This window comes from Schistocerca nitens, chromosome 11 (assembly GCF_023898315.1).
Source record: "Schistocerca nitens isolate TAMUIC-IGC-003100 chromosome 11, iqSchNite1.1, whole genome shotgun sequence".
In the NCBI taxonomy this organism is placed as follows: Eukaryota; Metazoa; Arthropoda; class Insecta; order Orthoptera; family Acrididae; genus Schistocerca; species Schistocerca nitens.
In genome coordinates, this window is record NC_064624.1 from 174166676 (window position 1) to 174188858 (window position 22183).

Consider the following 22183-nt stretch of genomic DNA (forward strand, 5'->3'; position numbering starts at 1 on the left):
ACAGGCATTGGAAAAGATTAGTGATGTATTGCAGTAAGAGGTTATTTTTATGGCAAACTGTATTCAAAGAATAATTTTGACTTTAAAAGGGGTGTAGTGAAAATTAGATTCTTACTAATGCCATTTGGTAATTACTGTGAAAGCAGCAGTGGTCACCCGTCATATTTCAACAACAGGTCACATCATCTTCTTTGTGCTCTCATTTCAGAGCTACAACTATGCTCAGCATGCTAGCCACCACTGGACTTCAGTAAAGGTCGCCGTCAGGCAAAGATAACTTTCAACATTTTATCGCGCGCGTGTGCACACGCGCGCGCGCACACACACACACACACACACACACACAGTGAAGTGAAACACTGTTAGCAAACGGAAAAGTTGAAAGTTGTATTTATGATTTGAATACTACTACAGAATCGAGCTTTGCAATAACAAACAAGGCTTGAGGTGAGAGGATGTGGAGAGAGGAGGTGGACAGAGGGGTTCAAGGAAATGGACATACATTAATTTGTGTGTCTAAACATTTATTACAGTAACGTGTAAGAATTTGAAGTACATTTTGAGAATTGTTGCAAGTGTTACCATTTTATACATTATATGTATTTATATAATATATGCATTAAAACCATACATAAATTAAAGTAGTAGATACCTAAAGACACCTATATTAGAATTCAACATATTGTCAAAATTTCGAAGCAGTCAGTCCGGAACTTTTGGAGATTCACGGTTTTGAACAAACGAACATTAACATATTTATATATATTAAAAGTTTTGAGAACCAAATATCTTAAGTTAAAACAAAGCATTCATACATAATGTACATAGTAAGGTTCAACAGTTTTCACAAAATTGTCACCTTCACTCCCTGGCTCATTCACAGCTTACAGGCCATCGGTTATGTAATGTGCAACCAACTTAAGTAAAATCCACTAGCCACATGGGAACTGTACCACTATAGCAGTCACGGTACCTGTACGTTACATCCTCTGAACGACAGGCAGTTAGTTTCTATTATTTTTACCAGCAGAGTAGTAGTGCATAAATATTTAGTAAAACAAAACTTCCCACTCAGTGGAAAAAATGGAGACGTGCATGCTAGTCGAGATTGGAATGACAGTTCTATAAATAAAATATATCGTGCCCAGTGCAATTTGAAATCTCAGAAACTGTCAGCAAAATGTAATATACAGTCAGAGTAACAACAACGAGATTCTTCCCTAAAATAGAGCATAGAAAAAGAGTTTATTAACATTCAGTACCCCAAACTTAACTAATGTCAATACAGTTAGTAGTCGGCATAACCAATATACAGTAAAATGCAAACCCACAAACATGGTCAATCTGAAAGACATGTACACAACACACTGACAAGAAGTCGTGCCATATAGCTGATGGCCCAATACATATGCTAGCTGCAGTAACGTGATGTAAACAGTACCACCAAAACTGTAATTTCCCTTCCAACACAGTACAGCTCTTACATGTGAAACATTTTGCACCAGGAAATGAGCTGGGAATCGAAACCTGGATCACCCTGACAGGTCAAGACAGACGGTAGTATCCAAAGATGCGGGTACAAAGTTCCTTAAACACAACTTGTAACTTTCAAACCAAATAACACGATACAAAACATTTCTGGCTGCAGACAGTGTAATCTCGTTCTGGCAGTGTTGTAACTTAATCCTTTGACTGCTGGAGACGCACCACTTGCTCGGCACGCTGAGGCGCTGCGGCCTGCGGCGTAATCTGGCAGCCTGCACTAAGTGCCTGTCCCTCGGACCCCGCTGCCCGACCTGCCCTGTGCTCAACACTTCTGGACCGATTACAACTTGCGCAGAGCCAGCATGAATGTTTGACGACTTTGAGCTGTAATACCTTGGGCAATAGTTTTTGTACAGAAATAAAATTTGGCCATATTGCACAACTTTGTGTTCTCTGAAGAAGAAGAAGAATAATGAAAAGAATTTCATGAGCCATATTGAGACAGAAAATTGTAGGTAAAATTGGCCAAAAAAATACTGTGTTGGCTACACAAACCGTAGTCAGTCTTTGGCCACACCAATCGGCCTCGTCTAGCGTCCTCGGTCCGTATATTCTTCTTCAGACAGCCCCAGCATACCGTATTTACTCGAATGTAAGCCGCACTCGAATCTAAGCCACACCTGAAAAATGAGACTCGAAATAAAGGAAAAAAAAATTTCCCGAATCTAAGCCGCACCTGAAATTTGAGACTCTGAATTCAAGGGGAGAGAAAAGTTTTAGGCCGCACCTCCAAATCGAAACAAAGTTGGCCCATTGTAATATGAGACACAATTTAGGTCGAATGAAAGACGATACAGCTACAGTAGTTTGGTTCGAGTCGTAAGCTTAGCAGTTAAGCTTTACCAGGTAGCCATTGCTATGCGTCAGGCGCTCCGTCCGTATTTATACGGGTACCCTTCCTTTTTCACGTGCTTCGTCTGGTTTGAATCTATTGCTTATTTTGCTTTGATCTGATAAGTGCCGTTTTCTTTGTTATAGGTGTTTGTCACTCTAAGCTGAAAATGCATTACTGTACTGTGTCATGCACTGTTTGTCGCATTTTGATAGTGCGTGTTTACAGCCTGTAGCCGCTCGCGGCATGACTTGCTTTTGTGCGCGCTACCGCCGCTTAAAAAAGAGGAATCGTCTCATTAGCGAAACAATGGCAAGAGACTGCTATTTGTTGTTACTTACACTGCTGCTTTCTTTGATAATGATCAACAAGAACCAAATAATAGACTGCGTATGATAGAACATGTTCTGAACGAGAGTTTAGCGAAAATTTTTCTCCGTTTGCAAATCTTTGCGGCCGCTTCTTTAGTACATCAAATTCTGCACAGAAATTAGTCATCTTACATTTAAAATCTAGTCAGTTGCCGTGCTTCATTTCTGACTGTATCAATATTAGGCATAAGAATAATACGAATATAAACATGACATGACACGATACGTATATTCTTCCGCGTTTGCTGTTGTCTCACTCTAGTTTCGTAGTTTATTAGGCAGACAGGATTTAAATGAGATAGCAGCAAACACGAAAGAATACATGGCAAAATGTTTATATTCGTATTATTCTTATGGTGAAGAGAATAGTGCATGTAATTCACATTTCATCAGGTTCCTATTAGCAACCATCTCTTCTCACAGGTAGGAAAAAACTCGGAACGTAGAGTTGGCCATATTGACAAACATCCCTAACAGTCTTGCCAGTCGGATTTTCGTAGTACATTGAAATTCTGCTACATTCGAAGATGAACAATACGGAATTTGTATTTACTTCGTTGGATAATGTATGAAAATGCAGTGGTCGAAACTCGGGGCGGAGAAAAAAAAGCTCGTCTTCTACCTTTTTTTTATTTATTTATTTACTGATGCAAAGGTTTTGGCGCCAGTATTTTGCATTGTGCCCACAAAGCATGCTTGTGTAGAGCTACATATATTCGACGGCAGAAGTTAGTTGTTGCGGCACCTACCAACATTTTTCAGAACTTCCGCTTGCTTTGCACTCGATTCTAAGCCGCAGGCGGTTTTTTGGATTACAAAATCCGGAAAAAAAGTGTGACTTAGATTCGAGTAAATACGGTACTCGTATCCTCTCTGACCTGATCGATCCATTGGAGTCGTGGTCCTTTGCCTCTAATACCTTCCTCCACTACCTGCCTGATGATCTGGCATTCTCGACACATTACGTGTCCGTACCACTTAAGTCTTCTTTCTTTGATCACTGCCACAATGTCCATCGATTTGTATAGCTCCTGAAATTCACAGTCCTTTATTTTCCTCCAATCATCTCTGTCCTTCACTGGCCCAAAAATCTGTCTGAGGATGGTATTCTCAAATGTCAAGAGTTTTCTTTCCATTGTTTGGACGATGGTCCAGGTCTCTGCTCCACGTGAGACTACAGGTTGTATTATTGTCGTGTACATCTCGGTCCTTGAGGATATCGACGGAAGCCGGGACTTTTAACAGCTTTCCCAGAGCTAACCTTGACCTGTTTCCTGCTTGTATTTGTGTGGTAATTTCCTGGTCTATCTCGTTCCTGTAATTGAGTATAGTCCCAAGATATTGAAAGTCTTTTACCATTTCAAAGACTTTGTCCTCCACCTTCAGGGGGTCTGTCATCATTTTCTCTGCTAACTAAGAGGTATTTTGTCTTATCCGTATTCAACTTCAGGCCCGCTCTCATTGCCTTTTCCATTAATGTGCATGTCATCTGAACCAGGTCTTGCTCTCTCTCTCTGCTACTAAAACTAAATCATCCACATAGGCCAGAGTGTTGATCCTTCCTCTTAGTTGCATTCCTGTCTCCAGGCTTGCTACCTCTCTTAGGGCTCTTTCCAGTACCAGGTTAAACAGAAGACAGAGAGGCAGTCTCCTTGTCACACTCCAGTCATCACCTTGAACTTCGTTGATATGTTTCCGTTTACTTTCACCATGCATGTTGTCCTTTGGGTGCGTATTTGTGTCAGTTTTATGAGTTTTGTGGGAACTTGAGCCCTTTAGAGTTCTTGCCGTATTGCTTGTCTATTCACACTATCACATGCTAGTTGGAAGTCTACAAAAAAGCAGTGACCATTTTTGCGGAATTACCAGCTGTTTGCTAGCACTTGCCGTATTGTATGTAAATGGTCTACAGTTGACTTTCCCTTTCTGAAACCTGCTTGTTGGAATCCCAGTACTTTCTCGACATGTGGTGTTACTCGCTTCAGTAACAAAATGCTCAAGATCTCGTTGGGTCTCCTTTCTTTGGTATAGGGCAGATGACAAGACTCCTTCCATTCTTCAGGGATCCTTTCCTTCTTCCAAATTAAGCAGATTAAGTGGTATAGACTCGCCAAAAAAATAGTTGCTCGAAAAATTTCAAAGTTTGGCTTCTTGCATCTCCTGGACTAATGCTATGACTAACGTGAACCTTGGCATGTAGTAACCTAACAACACAAGGTTCTCAAATATAAAGTTTTATGTGCTTAGAACTTTCCAGTACTGAATGAATCGAGCACAAAATTGAAGATTTTTCTAAAAATGTCAGAAGTGTGGTATTTTTGTTCCGATATTGCTAAAAAACTAAGTTCTATAAAACATTCCAAGTTATATAATTGGAAAAAATATAGGCGCAAAAATCAGCCCCGAAAACAATGTAAACTTCAGATTCGCATATTTATTGGAATTAATGCATGATGAAAATGAAATTTATAGTGCAATAGATTAGTAGCACAAAGATAGGGAATAAAAATTTTTATTCCCCAACTATTTTCCAATAATCTACAAATAAGTGAAAAAGATGTTGAATTTTATGAAAACGTGAAAACAGGGTATATTTGATACTTCTTTTACAAATACCGTTTTCTATTATTGCTTCAAAGCCAGTCTCATTTGAACAACCAATTTTAAGCCATCCGCCCTCTCCAGAACAGTGAGTTTGTTTCCAGTATTGGCTAACAACAGAGGCAAAGTAGTAAGAATTAACTTTGGCGTGTTATTTCTTGTTGATCGAAGGTGTTTGAAATCGGTTACGGAAAACAGGTTTTATACAAACATACGGAATGTGATCGATATTTGTACTACGAAGGAGAAAAGAATATAACTGTGTATGTTACGTGTTAATAATTTAAGTGTATCGTATGTAGGTTAATATATGGGTTTTGTTTTACTGGCACAATCTACTCGGTGTAATTAAATTTGCCATAGTATAGATACTTCGCCATCTTAATCACGAGATCAGTTTGTTTGCCAGGAAACTACTACATATGAAGAAGTCGGGCATTGTTTGAATAACACTTAATGGAATGTTGCAAGTTTTGCATTGGTATTTAGTTTCCCGGCGCACTTTGTATCATGCAAACCACGCATATGCGCATTAGCGTACTTTTCTGCGGATGTTCACTCACAGTAATAGCTGGAAAATGTTTTCCAGTGAATCGCAGAGGATTCTCTTCATAGTAGCTGCTTCCCCTACCAGCTTTTTCTTCTGTTCTTTAGTATAGTTTTCTACAGTCTCCGGTACGAGAGAAAGGTGAAAGTCTGTGAGTGCTATTTTTCGCCCTGTTACCGACCGGTGGAGAGTATGAGCCTTTAGAATGCACAAATCAAGAATGTGAAAAAAAATATTTCTTGTGGCATTTCACAGTGTTACGCACTGATCCCATTGAGCTCAGTAACATGTCACAATGGTCAACTGCACCCGTACTCTATTTGTAATCTACAATACGTTGTGGTTTCTTTATATTTTTGGCAGGATTTCTGTCAGTCTTCTCTGTTGCAACCATTTGTGTTGTGTGACTTACGGTCACCATGCATGCCTCTCTCTTATCGCAACACTCAATAGTAAGGATCTTGTCAGTGGACTTACTGAGTGTCTCCTGGTTTTAATTTCTTCTGCAGTTTTGAAATGTTGTGCCTATTCTTATGAACAGTGCCACATGTGGCTGCTCCGTGGTTGTGAAGCCGGAGGAAGAGGTCCGAGCTGGAGTACCAGTTATCGACATACAAAATATGACCCTGTTCTAAATGCCGTCCCATAAGAGTTGCCACTACGTCGCCACTTTTCCCTAAATTGTGGAACCCAATTTCTGTTGTGCATATACATATAATAAAATCCAAAATATGCTCACTCTGACAGTCACACGGTACAAATGGCTTTATTCCGAATCTGCTTCGCTTGATTCGAATAAATTGCTTAAAAGATAATCATCCTTTGAACAGCAAGAGACTTTCATCTATACAAAGCTTGTGATGGTTACGAAATGAATTATGAAACGTCTTATGAACTTTGTCAACAATCGTCGTAATTTTAAGTAGACTGTCACTTCCAGTACTTGCAGGGCTATCACTGAAGTGTAGCATTCACAGAAGTAGGCACAAAAATGGTCTCAGGACATAGTTCCGCTGAAAAATGGTGTGTTCAAAAGTGTGTCGCCGGACCAATAAACACTTAATTTTAATTTCTTAACTTGCGCCATTAGAAGGCAAGTAGCAACAAAAAATAAATTTCCTCAAATCCAGTGTCTTTCCACTCTGGCAGTTGAGAATTCACAGATTCCGTATTATTTTCTCTGGTGTAAATGTAAAAGAGATTTGTTGTGTCTGCTATAAATTGCAACAGTTCTTCAGTTATGAATGTCACAATAATGAAAGAATGCTTAGGTCAATATCTAGTTCACATTTTGTCCTGAACTCTTCATCAAAGTAATGGTTTAACGGCTGAAAATCAGTTTCTTTTCAGTCAAACGTGTCACTTAAGTGTGGTCTTTTACGAACCGTTTCACTGTCACTTTGATTCCTCGGATTCAGAGAAACTGATGACTGTAATTCTTGCTCTCCCCTCTGATGCAAAGGACTGAGGAGTACAGCTTCGAGATTCTGTCGAAGACTCACCACTGCTAGCAACGTCAGATAATTCACACTCACTGTCGATCATAGTGAGCGTATCCAGGATCTCTCTATCTGTGCAACCACACCGATGTGACATTTCTCCCGTAGGAAACAAGAAAACTGATGAAAATACAGGAAGCGAAGTCAAATTCTGCAAAGAGGGAACACAGCAACGTACATGTATGCACTATCGAACCATACAGTCAGACCACTGAACAGCTACAGGAAGAGCAGGGCGGAAAGACAGTTGTGCGCATTTACGTGTGTGTCACGCTCAGGTAGCTGTGACTCGGTGTGCCTTTGTCCCTAACGGTGAACTGAGGGCCGCGCTTAAACACGTCAGGTGCGCCAGGGAACGGTGAGGCACGATGAGTTAAAACGTCCCCAGCAGTTGAAGGGTTAAACTACCGAAGTAGTTGCAACTTAACAGTTGCCGAGGACATAGGTAGTGAACAAAATGGAACATATCAGGTGTGTTCAGTAAATTGCCGAGTGAATTCTCTCGCCCCTCAAACATGTTCCCTCCTAGAAATTCAGCTACTAACAGACTATAACTGCCCTCTTAGTTATTTAACAAATTTCTAGGCTATTGGACAACTAAGAGGAAGTAGTTCGCGATTACATCCAGATATGTAGGTGGTTCTTTACTTATACTGTGGGACTGAAGGCAACCTATGCACCACTCCATAAGATTATAATGATGTATACTTAACAATTTTCTTGATTTGCAAGTCACTCAATGGAAACAGCTTGTTAACTCTCAAGACAAGTAAAATGTTCCCTAAGCAGTCCATGGCTGTCAGTCTCTCTACCCACAAAGTAAAATTTAATTTGAAAATTACCGTATGAAGGGTCAAATTGATTGACTGACTCACAATAAAACTTCTTTCAAGATCCGGTAAACAGTAACTTTGTTAACGTTGAAATACCCATGTGGCATTAATGACAGCCACACACATAATATCAGGAAATTTCACATCTCTTGATAACGTGCAAATAATTTGACGAAACTTCTTCCACATTTATAGAATTACTAGCTGCAATACCCAGCATTGCTTGGGCTGTTTAATATCGCCACACAAGGTGACTGACCCACGTGCCTTGTTGATAGTTGTAGCAAAGGCAAACTGCATGGGAAACTACAGTTGCTTTAAATAGAAGAGCATATTTGAACCACTGGGTGTCAACAGAGTGCGATGACTGGGTGTATACGACCTGGGACAACCGGGAGATGTGGGGAAAACCCGGGAATTTTTTCATCCGGGAGAAAAGCGGGAAAAACCCGAGAATTGTTTAGAACTCTGAGAATTATTCATTGTATTAGTTTTCAGTTAAATTTTTGTGTTTTTTGACTGGTAAGAACCAATACTCTAACAAAGGATATTACTGTATCCCACTACTGCAGAATGATACTGCAGCAACAAAACATGAACGAGAGAAAGAAAAACGAAAATAAAACTTAAGTTGCAAAGGAAATGCGCCATATACAACAACACAACACAGTGCTCGTACAAGCGTCTGCCAACAGCAAAGTGTGTCAAAAGCTTTAGGAAGACTATGCAATGCTTCGTAACAACAAATTGCCTCCGATGAGCGTGACGTGACAACTGTTTAAATTAGATTCGTTTGAGCAGTTGCGGGCGGGCTCTTGCGCATGCACAATTGAGTCTCGTATGAGCAGTACCTTCTCTCACTTCTGGTTACAGAAGTGTGGGTGGGTGCCACTATCTAATATTGCCTCAGTTCGGAAATATAGTAAATCTGGGGCTGATGCACAGAGCAGTCTGAGTTGTGGTGGAGAGGTGGGTCGTCGCCACGTGACCTGTGTTTACGTCTAGTGATTTTGTTGCTTCCTCTTCGTTTATTGCTCTCACGTTAAATGATAATAAACTGATTTTTGCGGCAGGTAGCTATCAAATTAATTAAAATACGTTTGAATAATTACGGAAGGTAAAATAAGTTACTAGTTTTAGATTTTATTTCCACCTTCCTGACAGTCAAGCATTAATTGCCTTGCAGAACAATGAAGTTATTTTTGTCGGTTTTCTAAAGAGATTTGACTTTTATTAATCTTTTCAACCAGGTAGTCAATTTATTTGAAACAAAGTGTTTAATTTCACACTATTGGCTAGTTTCAACTGTTCGCTGCATTTCAAGTGCTCGTATGGCATTATACCATAATAAAGAACGAAACATGAGATAATACAGTACTGGTACTCCAAGGAAATTTACATATGAATCTGGACATACGAATATGCATTTTAAGCCGAATTATGCATTTTAGTATGGTTCACGAATTTCCGATGGTCTTGAAGTGTCCTCTGATGTCTTGTTTCTTTTATGACATAATGTGAGATCTTTTAATGTTTTACACGTACAAACATACTGGCTTCCTACGTCATCGTAGCTGCACAAGTGGGGTAACACCTAGTATCTGGTGCTCTCTGACAACTACTGAAATGAACCTATTTCTAACAGGTCATGGGAAAATATTGCGAATGGTGGTTTGAAACCGAATTTCCTTTTATGCTAGATGAACTATATGCGAGAATGTACGATGAATTTCTAAAATCACAAAGTGTTTGACTCACTTAAAAATCAACTGTTAGAGGACAACCATTTAGAAGAATTTCGAGCCCAGAAGATCCAACATTTACGTTGTTATTACAAATTTTACTGGCACATTTGTGTGATCTGTCTAAAAGTGTAACACGCACAATAAAAGATCAACATTATATACGGAAACTTAGCTTCTCTTCCAGCTTATTAATCTTAGAGACCAATATTATATGTGAATGCTATGTATATTAATTTAAACAATTAACTTTTCTTATTTGTGTGTTTGCACTACTTAAGAGAGATATTGCTATTGGCTGACTACGTCATGTGTCCTATGCTGTCATCAGCTGGCGAGATCACATGACATGAGCTATGACTGGATTACAAAAGCGCGTAGCAATCTCGATTTCAATGCTTTGGAAAGTGACATACGGTATTTGGTGGAATTCAAATTTATACCTTCGTAATATGGAAATATGCAGCGTACAAGTTGCTGCACATCAAAGGTTTTTCAGAACATGTTCCCCCCCCCCCCCCCCCCCTCCTCCCCGAGTTTCGTTTCCTAAGTGCCAGGAAATTCCACCTCGGTATATAAAACCATAAACATTCAAAGGATTGATGAGTTTCACAGTGCCAAGGAAGAGTATACTGTCACTTAACACGATAAAAGTGTATTTTCACCCAGGAGAAAGTGTATTTTTAACCGCGAAATCCGGGGAATTTTGTTTTTGTCCACGTATACACCCTGGATGAATGAATGTGTCTTCACCTGCGGCAGGTTTTTTTTTTTTTTACCCGTACGACTAGACTAAGTGATGCTCAAATAAGAAATGGTGATGTAAACTACTTTAAAACATTCGTTTCCAGAGAAAATACTCTGTTATCAGTATTTGATAAACTGAAATTTGATGTTTCTGTTAAACTTTGAGAGGAGCAAAATGTTTTGCTGATAGCATTTTTAATTAATTTCTTTGAACAAAGTTTTGCAAACTTTATATGTAAGGGTTATATGAAAAGGTTGATCCAGACTAGTTACCAGAAATGATACCTGTATTACCTCAGCATATCACAAAACGCCTAAAGGATTAAGTGGAAGTACTGGACCGTAGGGCAGAGGAACATTCACCTTTTATTCTTCACAATATTTATTGAAAGTCAATCAACAGAAATAACAATTATCATAAACTTCAAGTGAGAGAACATTTGTACATGAAGCTCATCAGTTGGCCTTAAATACCAAAGAAAATATAAAAGTTCTGCAAGGTATGTAGGAGAGCTTCTGTGAAGTTTGGAATGTAGGAGACGAGGTACTGGCGGAATTAAAGCTTTGAGGACGGGTCGTGAGTCATGCTTGGGTAGCTCAGTTGGTAGAGCACTTGCCTGCGAATGGCAAAGGTCCTGAGTTAGAGTCTCGGTCCAGAACACAGTTTTAATCTGCTAGGAAGTTTCACAGTCCGCTGCAGAGTGAAATTCTCATTCTGGAAGTTTCAAAGCATAACAACTTTTCAAATGCGAAAGGGAATACCATTTTTATTGAAAATAGAATACACTCGACGCCTAAAGGGCTATTGTAAGATTACTTACAGGCAGTTTCGAAACCTTGCCCAAATATATTCGTTTAAAAGAAACCGTAACCTTACATACGAACTCCAAACTACACAGGCAGTAATTTACATCACACACTACTCTTACAAATAGTTCCCAGCTTACTGCATTGGCCAAGTGCGGACATGAACGTTCTGCGGAGCAGCTGACACGGACCACACCTGGTTGTGCCGCTCGGGCCTCATTTATCGGTCTGACAGAGGGCGCGAAGTACAGTAGGTGCATCTGACTTCACTTCCCCCGAATGGTTAACTCGGAGGGCTGTCATTGTGTGCACTTAGACCTTAATGGAACATTCAATTGTGTCAAATGCAAGAACAAGTGCACTACACGCCGGAAGCGGCTACAAGTGTAGCGGAGTACGTGTGGAGTGCACATGTGGGTTTTTTAGGTTAGAGAATTCCCTCCCTAGGCCTGACAAGACGCCTCCTGAGACGCGGAAAGGTAGGAGTAGGCAAAGTACAACAGGGAATAACAATATTAATGTGCTAATAGTAAACTGCAGGAGCGTCTATAGAAAGGTCCCAGAACTGCTCTCATTAATAAACGGTCACAACGCCCATATAGTACTAGGGACAGAAAGTTGGCTGAAACCAGACGTAAACAGTAATGAAATCCTAAACTCAGATTGGAATGTATACCGCAGAAACAGGCTGGACAGTGAAGGGGGAGGCGTGTTTATAGCGATAAGAAGTGCAATAGTATCGAAGGAAATTGACGGAGATCCGAAATGTGAAATAATTTGGGTGAAGGTCACGGTTAAAGCAGGCTCAGACATGGTAATTTGATGTCTCTATAGGCCCCCTGGCTCAGCAGCTGTTGTGGCTGAGCATCTGAAGGATAATTTGGATAATATTTTGAGTAGATTTCCCCACCACATTATAGTTCTGGGTGGAGATTTTAATTTGCCGGATATAGACTGGGATACTCAAACTTTCATAACGGGTGGCAGGGACAAAGAATCCAGTGAATTTTTTTTAAGTGCTTTATCTGAAAACTGCTTTGAGCAGTTAAACAGAGAACCGACTCGCGGCAATAACCTATTAGACCTTTTGGTGACAAACAGACCCGAACTATTTGAAACAGTTAACGCAGAACAGGGAATCGGCGATCATAAAGCGGTTACTGCATCGATGATTTCAGCCGTAAATAGAAATATTAAAAAAAGGTAGGAAGATTTTTCTGTTCAGCAAAAGTGACAAAAAGCAGATTACAGAGTACCTGATGGCTCAACACAAAAGTTTTGTCTCAAATACAGATAGTGTTGAGGATCAGTGGACGAAGTTCAAAACCATTGTACAATACGCATTAGATGACTATGTGCCAAGCAAGATCATAAGAGATGGAAAAGAGCCACCGTGGTACAACAACCGAGTTAGAAAACTGCTGCGGAAGCAAAGGGAACTTCACAGCAAACATAAACATAGCCAAAGCCTTGCAGACAAACAAAAATTATGCGATGCGAAATGTAGTGTGAGGAGGGCTATGCGAGAGGTGTTCAATGAATTCGAATGTAAAGTTCTATGTACTGACTTGGTAGAAAATCCTAAGAAATTTTGGTCTTATGTCAAAGCGGTAGGCGGCTCAAAACAAAATGTCCAGACACTCTGTGACCAAAATGGTACTGAAACAGAGGATGACAGACCAAAGGCCGAAATACTAAATGTCTTTTTCCAAAGCTGTTTCACAGAGGAAGACTGCACTGTAGTTCCTTCTCTAGATTGTTGCACAGATGACAAAATGGTAGATATCGAAATAGACGACAGAGGGATAGAGAAACAATTAAAATCGCTCAAAAGAGGAAAGGCCGCTGGACCTGATGGGATACCAGTTCGATTTTACACAGAGTACGCGAAGGAACTTGCCCCCCTTCTTGCAGCGGTGTACCGTAGGTCTCTAGAAGAGCGTAGCGTTCCAAAGGATTGGAAAAGGGCACAGGTCATCCCCGTTTTCAAGAAGGGACGTCGAACATATGTGCAGAACTATAGACCTATATCTCTAACGTCGATCAGTTGTAGAATTTTGGAACACGTATTATGTTAGAGTATAATGACTTTTCTGGAGACTAGAAATCTACTCTGTAGGAATCTGCATGGGTTTCGAAAAAGACAGTCGTGTGAAACCCAGCTTGCGTTATTCGTCCACGAGACTCAGAGGGCCATAGACACGGGTTCACTGGTAGATGCCGTGTTTCTTGACTTCTGCAAGGCGTTCGATACAGTCCCCCACAGTCGTTTAATGAACAAAGTAAGAGAATTTGGACTATGGGACCAATTGTGTAATTGGATTGAGGAGTTCCTAGATAACAGAACGCAGCATGTCATTCTCAATGGAGAGAAGTCTTCCGAAGTAAGAGTGATTTCAGGTGTGCCGCAGGGGAGTGTCATAGGACCGTTGCTGTTCACAATATACATAAATGACCTTGTGGATGACATCGGAAGTTCACTGAGGCTTTTTGCAGATGATACTGTGGTGTACCGAGAGGTTGTAACAATGGAAAATTGTACTGAAATGCAGGAGGATCTGCAGCGAATTGACATATGGTGCAGGGAATGGCAATTGAATCTCAATGTAGACAAGTGTAATGTGCTGCGAATACATAGAAAGATAGTTCCCTTATCATTTAGCTACAAAATAGCAGGTCAGCAACTGGAAGCAGTTAATTCCATAAATTATCTGGGAGTAAGCATTAGGAGTGATTTAAAATGGAATGATCATATAAAGTTGATCGTCGGTAAAGCAGATGCCCAACAGAGATTCATTGGAAGAGTCCTAAGGAAATGCAATCCGAAAACAAAGGAAGTAGGTTACAGTACGCTTGTTCGCCCACTGCTCGAATACTGCTCACCGGTGTGGGATCCGTACCAGATAGGGTTGATAGAAGAGATAGAGAAGATCCAACGGAGAGGAGCGCGCTTCGTTACAGGATCATTTAGAAATCGCGGAAGCGTTACGGAGATGATAGATAAACTCCAGTGGAAGACTCTGCATGAGAGACGCTCAGTAGCTCGGTACGGGCTTTTGTTAAAGTTTCTAGAACATACCTTCACCGAGGAGTCGAGCAGTATATTGCTCCCTCCTACATATATCTTGCGAAGAGACCATGAGGATAAAATCAGAGAGATTAGAGCCCACACAGAAGCATACCGACAATCCTTCTTTCCACGAACAATACGAGACTGGAATAGAAGGGAGAACCGATAGAGGTACTCAGGTACCCTCCGCCACACACCGTCAGGTGGCTTGCGGAGTATGGATGTAGATGTAGATGTAGATGTAGATGTAGATGTAGCCCGGACCCACCACGATAATCGAGGCCTCGGTGGGTGCCGACATTCGAACCTCTGCATAAGTGTATCACGGATTTAGCGTACTCTGGTACATCGTGCAGTTGGAGCTCCACAATATTGTCTGGATCAAACTGAACACTCAGTTTTAAAACATTACACGCAATAATCCCCACGGCTTGGATAGTAAGGCAGAATGCTGAAGCCACTAGACACCGAGCAACAACGGGTCGATCAGAATGGTGCAACAAATTGCGTAGTGTCCGACCACAACATGGATTACTAACAGATTTTCGTAAGTGAGCACCCACTGATAGTTTAGTGTCAGGTGAGGTACACTTCCAATACGGAAGGCAGAAGGTGCGTGGCCAGTGAAAGACATAAATAGAAAGATGTCACCTTATCAGGTCAGCGAAATGATCGTCCAGCAGCATCAGAGGGAGGTCACCAGTTCAATCTCGCAATAACATGTAATCGGTTAACGGCCACCAACGGCTTGGCTGCGCAGACCATCCCGAGACACAGCTGTTAAAATTGTCACCTGTACAGTTCATTTTCAAAACACCTCTTCGCCGACCAGGTTACCTCCTCTCATAAGAAACTGTCGCCTCTCCCCATCCAAAACAGCTCTTGCGCTCACCCGTCGATCCGCTCACTGCCGCACCGCCTCGCGACAGACCCGCAAGTGCCGAAAAGTTTGCACCTCTGAAGGAATATCGATAGCTGCAAAGCCGGCATGGTTCAGAAAAGTTGGTAATGTCGTTGCAAAGAGAGAAATGAGTGCACATGTGAAAATACGCCATCGATGGGAGCAGTAGTTCGTAAGTTAATGTCAAAGTTGCTATAATGTAACCTGATAATTACACTACTGGCCATGAAAATAACTACACCATGGAGATGACATGCTACAGACGCGAAATTTGACAGGAAGAAGATGCTGTGATAAGCAAATGATTAGCTTCTCAGAGCATTCACACGAGGTTGGCGCCGGTGGCGACACCTACAACGTGCTGACATGAGGAAAGTTTCTAACCGATTTCTCATTCACAAACAGCAGTTGACCAGCGTTACCTGGTGAAACGTCGTTGTGATGCCTCCTGTAAGGAGGAGAAATGCGTACAATCACGTTTCCGACTTTGATAAAGGTCGGATTGTAGCCTATCGCGATGGCGGTTTATCGTATCGCGACATTGCTGCTCGTGTCGGTCGAGTTCCAGTGACTGTTAGCAGAATATGGAATCGGTGGGTTCAGGAAGGTAATACGGAACGCCGTGCTGGATCCCGATGGCCTCGTATCACTAGCAGTCGAGATGACAGGCATCTTATCCGCACGGCTGTAATGGATCGTGCAGCCACGTCTCAATCCCTGAGTCAACAGATGGGGACATTTGCAAGACAACAACCATCTGCACCGACAGTTCGATGACAGTTCGGAGACCGTGGCTGCGGTTACCCTTGACGCTGCATCACAGACAGGAGCGCCTGCGATGGTGTCTTCAGCGACGAACCTGGGTGCACGAATGGCAAAACGTCATTTTTTCGGATGAATCCAGGTTCTGTTTACAGCATCAGGATGGTTGCATCCATGTTTGGAGACATCGAGGTGAATGCACATTGGAAGCATGTATTTGCCATTGCCAGACTGGCATATCACCTGGCATGATGGTATGGGGTGCCATTGGTTACTGGTCTCAGTCACACGTTGTTCGCATTGACGGCACTTTGAACAGTGGATGTTAAATTTCAGATGCGTTACGACCCGTGGCTCTACCCTTAATTTGATCCCTGCGAAACCCTACATTTCGGGAGGATAATGCACGACTGCATGTTGCAGGTCCTGTACAGGCCTTTCTGGATACAGAAAATGTCCGACTGCTGCCCTGGCCAGCACATTCTCCAGATCTCTCACCAAATGAAAACGTCTGGTCAATGGTGGCCGAGCAACTGGCTCGTCTCGATACGCCAGTCACTACTCTTGATGAACTGTGGTATCGTGTTGAAGCTGCATGGGCAGCTGTACCTGTACACGCCATCCGAGCTCTGTTTGACTGAATGCCCAGGCGTATCAATGCCGTTATTAGGGCGAGAGGTGGTTGTTCTGGGTACTGATTTCTCAGGATCTATGCACCCAGATTGCGTGAAAATGTAATCACATGTCAGTTCTAGTATAATATATTTGTCCAATGAATACCCGTTTATCATCTGCATTTCCTCTTGGTGTTGCAATTTTGATGGTCAGTAGTGTATATGAATGCACGGTGTCTGTTCTTTTGGGCATGTCTGAAATAACAGACATCACATGGAATCCACACCTGTAATAGACATTATGTAAATTAAGGTGGAGGGGGGAGAGAGGAAAGGGCAGGAATTATTGTCAGTTGCATCAGTACGTTACGTGAAATTGGCAGCGACGAGTGAACGTGTGTACCAGACTGTGAGTTGGCCCCAGTATCTCCTGCTTACTAGGCCGTCGCATTAAGCACAGCGCCATGCAGACACAGTGTCTGCCACAATTGTGCGCACTGTCTCGGCACATCTCAGTGCCGACCCACGTTCCCACAGGATGCCACTTACCCGCAGTCCTCATCAGTGTCCTCCACGCTTGTTAGTTTGAGATTCCTGCAGAGGTCGAACTTAATTGTGCTTCTGCACTGAAGGTGGTGGATTCGTGGCCTGTAGAGGCAAATCTACGTGTACATCTACACCCGTACTCCGCAAGTGTGGCGGGGAGGGTACCCTGAGTACCTCTATCGGTTCTCCCTTCTATTCCAGTCTCGTATTGTTCGTGGAAAGAAAGATTGTCGGTGTGCCTCTGTGTGGGCTCTAATTTCTCCGATTTTATCCCCACGGTCTCTTCACGAGATATACTTAGGAGGGAACAATATACTGCTCGACTCCTCGGTGAAGGTATGTTCTCGAAACTTCAACAAAAGCCCCTACCAAGCTACTGAGCGTCTCTCTTGCAGTCTTCCACTGGAGTTTATCTATCATCTCTGTAACGCTTTCGTGATTACTAAATGGTCCTGTAATGAAGCGCGCTGCTCTCAGTTGGCTCTTCTCTCTCTCGTCTGGCAACCCTATCTGGTACAGATCCCACACCGGTGAGCAGTATTCGAGCAATGGGCGAACAAGCATACTGTAACCTACTTCCTTTGTTCAATTATATGAACGCCCGAGCAGAATAAGCAGGCATGATTTGTATTACCTAAATGGAGGCAGAGAGGAGATCAGAGTACTCCGATGTCCCACTCGGCACTCCGTACGGTGTCAGTAGCTTTGTGCGTCACCTGTTGTGATGTGGACTTTTGCCGACTGAATCTGTCTGTGACACTCGCCTGAGAAGTTCCTCCAATGAAATAGTAAAACAAAATGAGAATTTTATCTGCATATTCGTGGACTCTTGCACATTTTCGTCTCTTTCAGCACCTTCGCTACTTGCGTCTTTTGGGTGGTGGGATGTTATTTGTTCTAGTTGTGTGTGAATATCGTGATAATTTAGGCTGACACCTTTTAACTCTTGATGTGTGCATACTTTGAACTAAGTAACTCACAACTTTTATTTAAAATGTTATTGAAAGTGCAAACTATACTTACTACGCTCGTGTCAACCAATTTTTATGGATATATTTTTATACCATTTCGTTTCTTGTCTGAGTGTGCTAAATTGACAAATGGTTTGCATTTGTAGAGCTGAGGGGAAACGCTCCCAGGAAGCAAAATCGTGGTGACACACTGGCGCCATGTGATGCTACAGCTGGAAAAGTGGGGTCAGACTAATGTTTCACCAGAATTTTGACACACAATTTAATTAGAATTCTTTGCCAGAAGAAAATTAAACATGAATTTGCATCCAAGGTGCAGAAGTCAGCTTCCATTGAAAGCTGAGAAACCTAGTTTGTGTTTCTCTTGAAGCACCTGAAATTTTGGATGTTGTTAGATGTGTTGAGACATTGTTTGTTGCAGGATTGTGACATTGACAACGGCTCTGTCAAAGACTTTGATTCTCCGCATTTTGCAGATGAGGTGAGTTCTCATTTGAAAGTTACTTGATGACCTCTAAATTATGGCTTTTCTTTTGTCTGTTGCATGTACTGTAACTGTTTTGGCTTTCTGTGGCTACTGCCACATAACGTTTTGGTCTCATTTTATGTATGGAACTGCAAATAAAAATTATCTACCCAGCAAAGAACATCAGTAAGAGTAAAGTCATACAAATAACTGATTGTAATAATTGGTGGGGATATAATGTGGAAAACACATGGGATCCATCCTAATTAAAGCAGGATCCAGATTTCAAGTCTTCAGTAGGATCTTGATAAAGTGCAACCTTTCTCCAAAGCCGAAGAGTTTCAAAATAGTACAGCAATCCATCATAGAATACAAATATTAAATGTGGATTTCAGACAACAGACGTCGCACCAATGCAGTTAAAGATTTGACACTCCGCCATTTTGTTGTCACCAAGTGTCGGATGCACACGAGTGATAAATTGGAAAAGTGTGTGCATAACCTTGTGTTGTTATTCTGAATATGTTGAAATTTATTCCAAACAAAGAGCATTCACATACAGCAATAACTTTTTGTTTTCATATGAAGAAAACTGCTGTTGAATCAAGCTGATTGCTTCAGAAACTTACGGCAAACATGCTCCATCGCAAGATAAGTGTCAGTGATAGTTTCGACATTTCAAAAATGGTGACTTCAGGAGGAGGAGGAGGAGGAGATTAGTGTTTAACGTCCCGTCGACAACGAGGTCATTAGAGACGGAGCACAAGCTCGGATTAGGGAAGGATGTGGAAGGAAATCGGCCGTGCCCTTTCGAAGGAACCATCCCGGCATTTGCCTGAAGTGATCTAGGGAAATCACGGAAAACCTAAATCAGGATGGCCGGACGCGGGATTGAACCGTCGTCCTCCCGAATGCGAGTCCAGTGTGCTAACCACTGCGCCACCTCGCTCGGTCCGGTGACTTCAGTCTTGCAGACAAAGAATGGGGAAAACCACAAAAAAAAAAATAGATGTGGAATTGTGAGCATCGTCGAACGAAGATGGTTCACAAACATAGTAACAACTTGCTGCGCAATTGGGTGTTAGTCGACAAGCTGTTCCCAGTCGGGTACGAGAGATGGCTTGAACGACAGGCAAAAGGAAAAGTGCAAAAACTTGTGATTTTGATTGCTCGGTACAAAAGGAAGTCATTTTGGCATTGTATGCTAAAGAGGATGAAAAGTGGATTTACGATGAGAATCCCAAGCGCCAAAAATTGTGAAAGGAGCACACCGTCCATATCGAACATGGGACAGAAAGACAATGCTTTGTGTCTGGAAGCACCAGAGGGGCGTGGTCTATTATGAGCGGTTAAAACCTGGAAAACAGCTCATATTAAACGTTACCAACAACAGTTGACTGATTTGACCCATTCACTGCTTGAAAAAAGGCCACAGAACCTGAAGAGGCAACAGTCATTTTTCTTCGTGACAGTGCTCCTATACATGTGGCAAAACTCAGCTGGGACGTTCTATACCATGCAGCCTATGGCTTACTCACCAGACTTGGCTCCTTCAGAGTACCACTTGTTTGCAATGACGGGTCACGCACTTGCTGAGCAGCGCTTTGGTTCGTACGAAGATGTGAAGAAATGGCTCGATGAATGGTTCGCAGCAAAGGGGAAAATTTTTGCTGATGTTGTTTTCACAAATTTCTCGAAAGATGGGAAAAATGTGTAACAAACAATGGAGCATAATTTGAATAAAGCGCTATTTATCAGTCCCCTGAATTTAATATGTATTTTAGACAAAAAAAATCTGCATTTCGTACTTCTACACCTGGTAGAGCTTGAGTGTACTGTCGGCTTAAATTTGGTTCGTTTAGCTTTGTTTGAAGTGTAAGGATCTTATGAAAGACAGGACAAAAAATAGACATTTGCAACAAGAGTTGCCATGATGTGAACATGTATGGCTAAGCCAGTGTTGTTGTGTAATGGTCCTGTCAGATTTCAAAGTTTAGAGTTTGCTTACCTCAGTTGGTGGAAATCGTTCATTATTCTGCTTACCTCAGTCTTCCGTGTAGACTGTAATTGTAGATGCAGCAATTGAAGAGATGTTCTCCTTATCGTGCAGCGTATGTTGGAAGGCAATGGCATAAAACTATTTCTACTTTCGTTCAGTAATTTTACTAACATTTCTTGTACATGTGTTTCATTTGTTCTCAAAACCATTATAGTATTCTTCATATAACAACTAGTTAAGAATACAGAAGGACAAAGAATGTACAATAAAATGTACAATAAAATGTTAATTTGTTTTTTCAAACTCATTACAGTTATTTATGTTTGCCTTCATTTATTTTATGGGTGACATGCTGCCCCAGTGTAGGCCAGTGACTGACAGGGCCATCTGCACACACACTTATCTCGCGAAGTCACTGCAATTGCTGTCATACTTTGAAGTACATATCATCCCTTGGGCTGGTCTTGTAATGAGACACATTTTTTTTATTATGGTGTGTGTGTGTGTGGGGGGGGGGAGGGGGGGGGGCATTTTTTGGATTACGATTGTCATAAATATATCCTGAACTGTTACTTCTTGACTCAACATTCAGGTTAATGGTGTTAAATTTTTCCTTTGTGTTATGGGCTTCTTCACCTGTGCAACTTTCCCTTTGTCGGAATCTGTAAAGTTTTCTTGAACTTCAACTCTCTACTAAACATTAGAAAGCACCTCGTCATAGGTACCAATATATTGCTCTTTCCTTTACAACACGGAATCACTTCTTATAAACTACATGAACATTAATCGCTCTTGATACTTACTCTGTAAGATGTTCACTCCTTACAGATGGCACAAAATCAGAAAGCTAATCATACAGTCTTCTGTGATGTCACCATATTGTCACGGTATTTGATGTTCTGTGGCGCATAGAGTGTGTCCAAGCCGGGATGTGGCAGCACAGAATAAACCGCCTAACCAAGAGGTACTGCAAAGTGGGGAAAATGTGCTAGTGTTGTCCCACCTTGCAAACTTACTGCTTCCATTCAGACCCGTGTACATCCACAAATATGAATAAACTTCCAAACAGGAGTCACTTCCAAACTCATCTCTTAACAAATAAAAATTCTTCCAAATGTCACAAACACTATTCGCCAGTTAGGTAAAAAAGGGATAAAATCTCCCTTTTCTCAAAGTAATATTACACCACATATTGCTCTTCTTAGACAAATGATGCCATAATCATCTTATTACCCAAATAAACAAAGAATATTTGTAATTGTGAACAGCTTTGGACATTTATGTACTGAAAAATATTTATGCACGACCAAGTAGCAGTTCGGTCAATTTG

At 41.5% G+C, this 22183-nt stretch overlaps 1 protein-coding gene across 2 annotated transcripts in view; it reads left to right on the forward strand.

Moving 5' to 3' along the window:
• Positions 1-22183, forward strand: part of LOC126213447 (zinc finger protein 484-like) — a 105763-nt gene that overhangs the window by 28834 nt on the left and 54746 nt on the right. For both annotated transcript variants that reach the window (XM_049941192.1, XM_049941193.1), the window contains exon 8: positions 18810-18869. In XM_049941192.1, coding sequence (XP_049797149.1) covers positions 18810-18869 — 60 coding nt within the window. The remainder of the gene's footprint in view (positions 1-18809; positions 18870-22183) is intronic.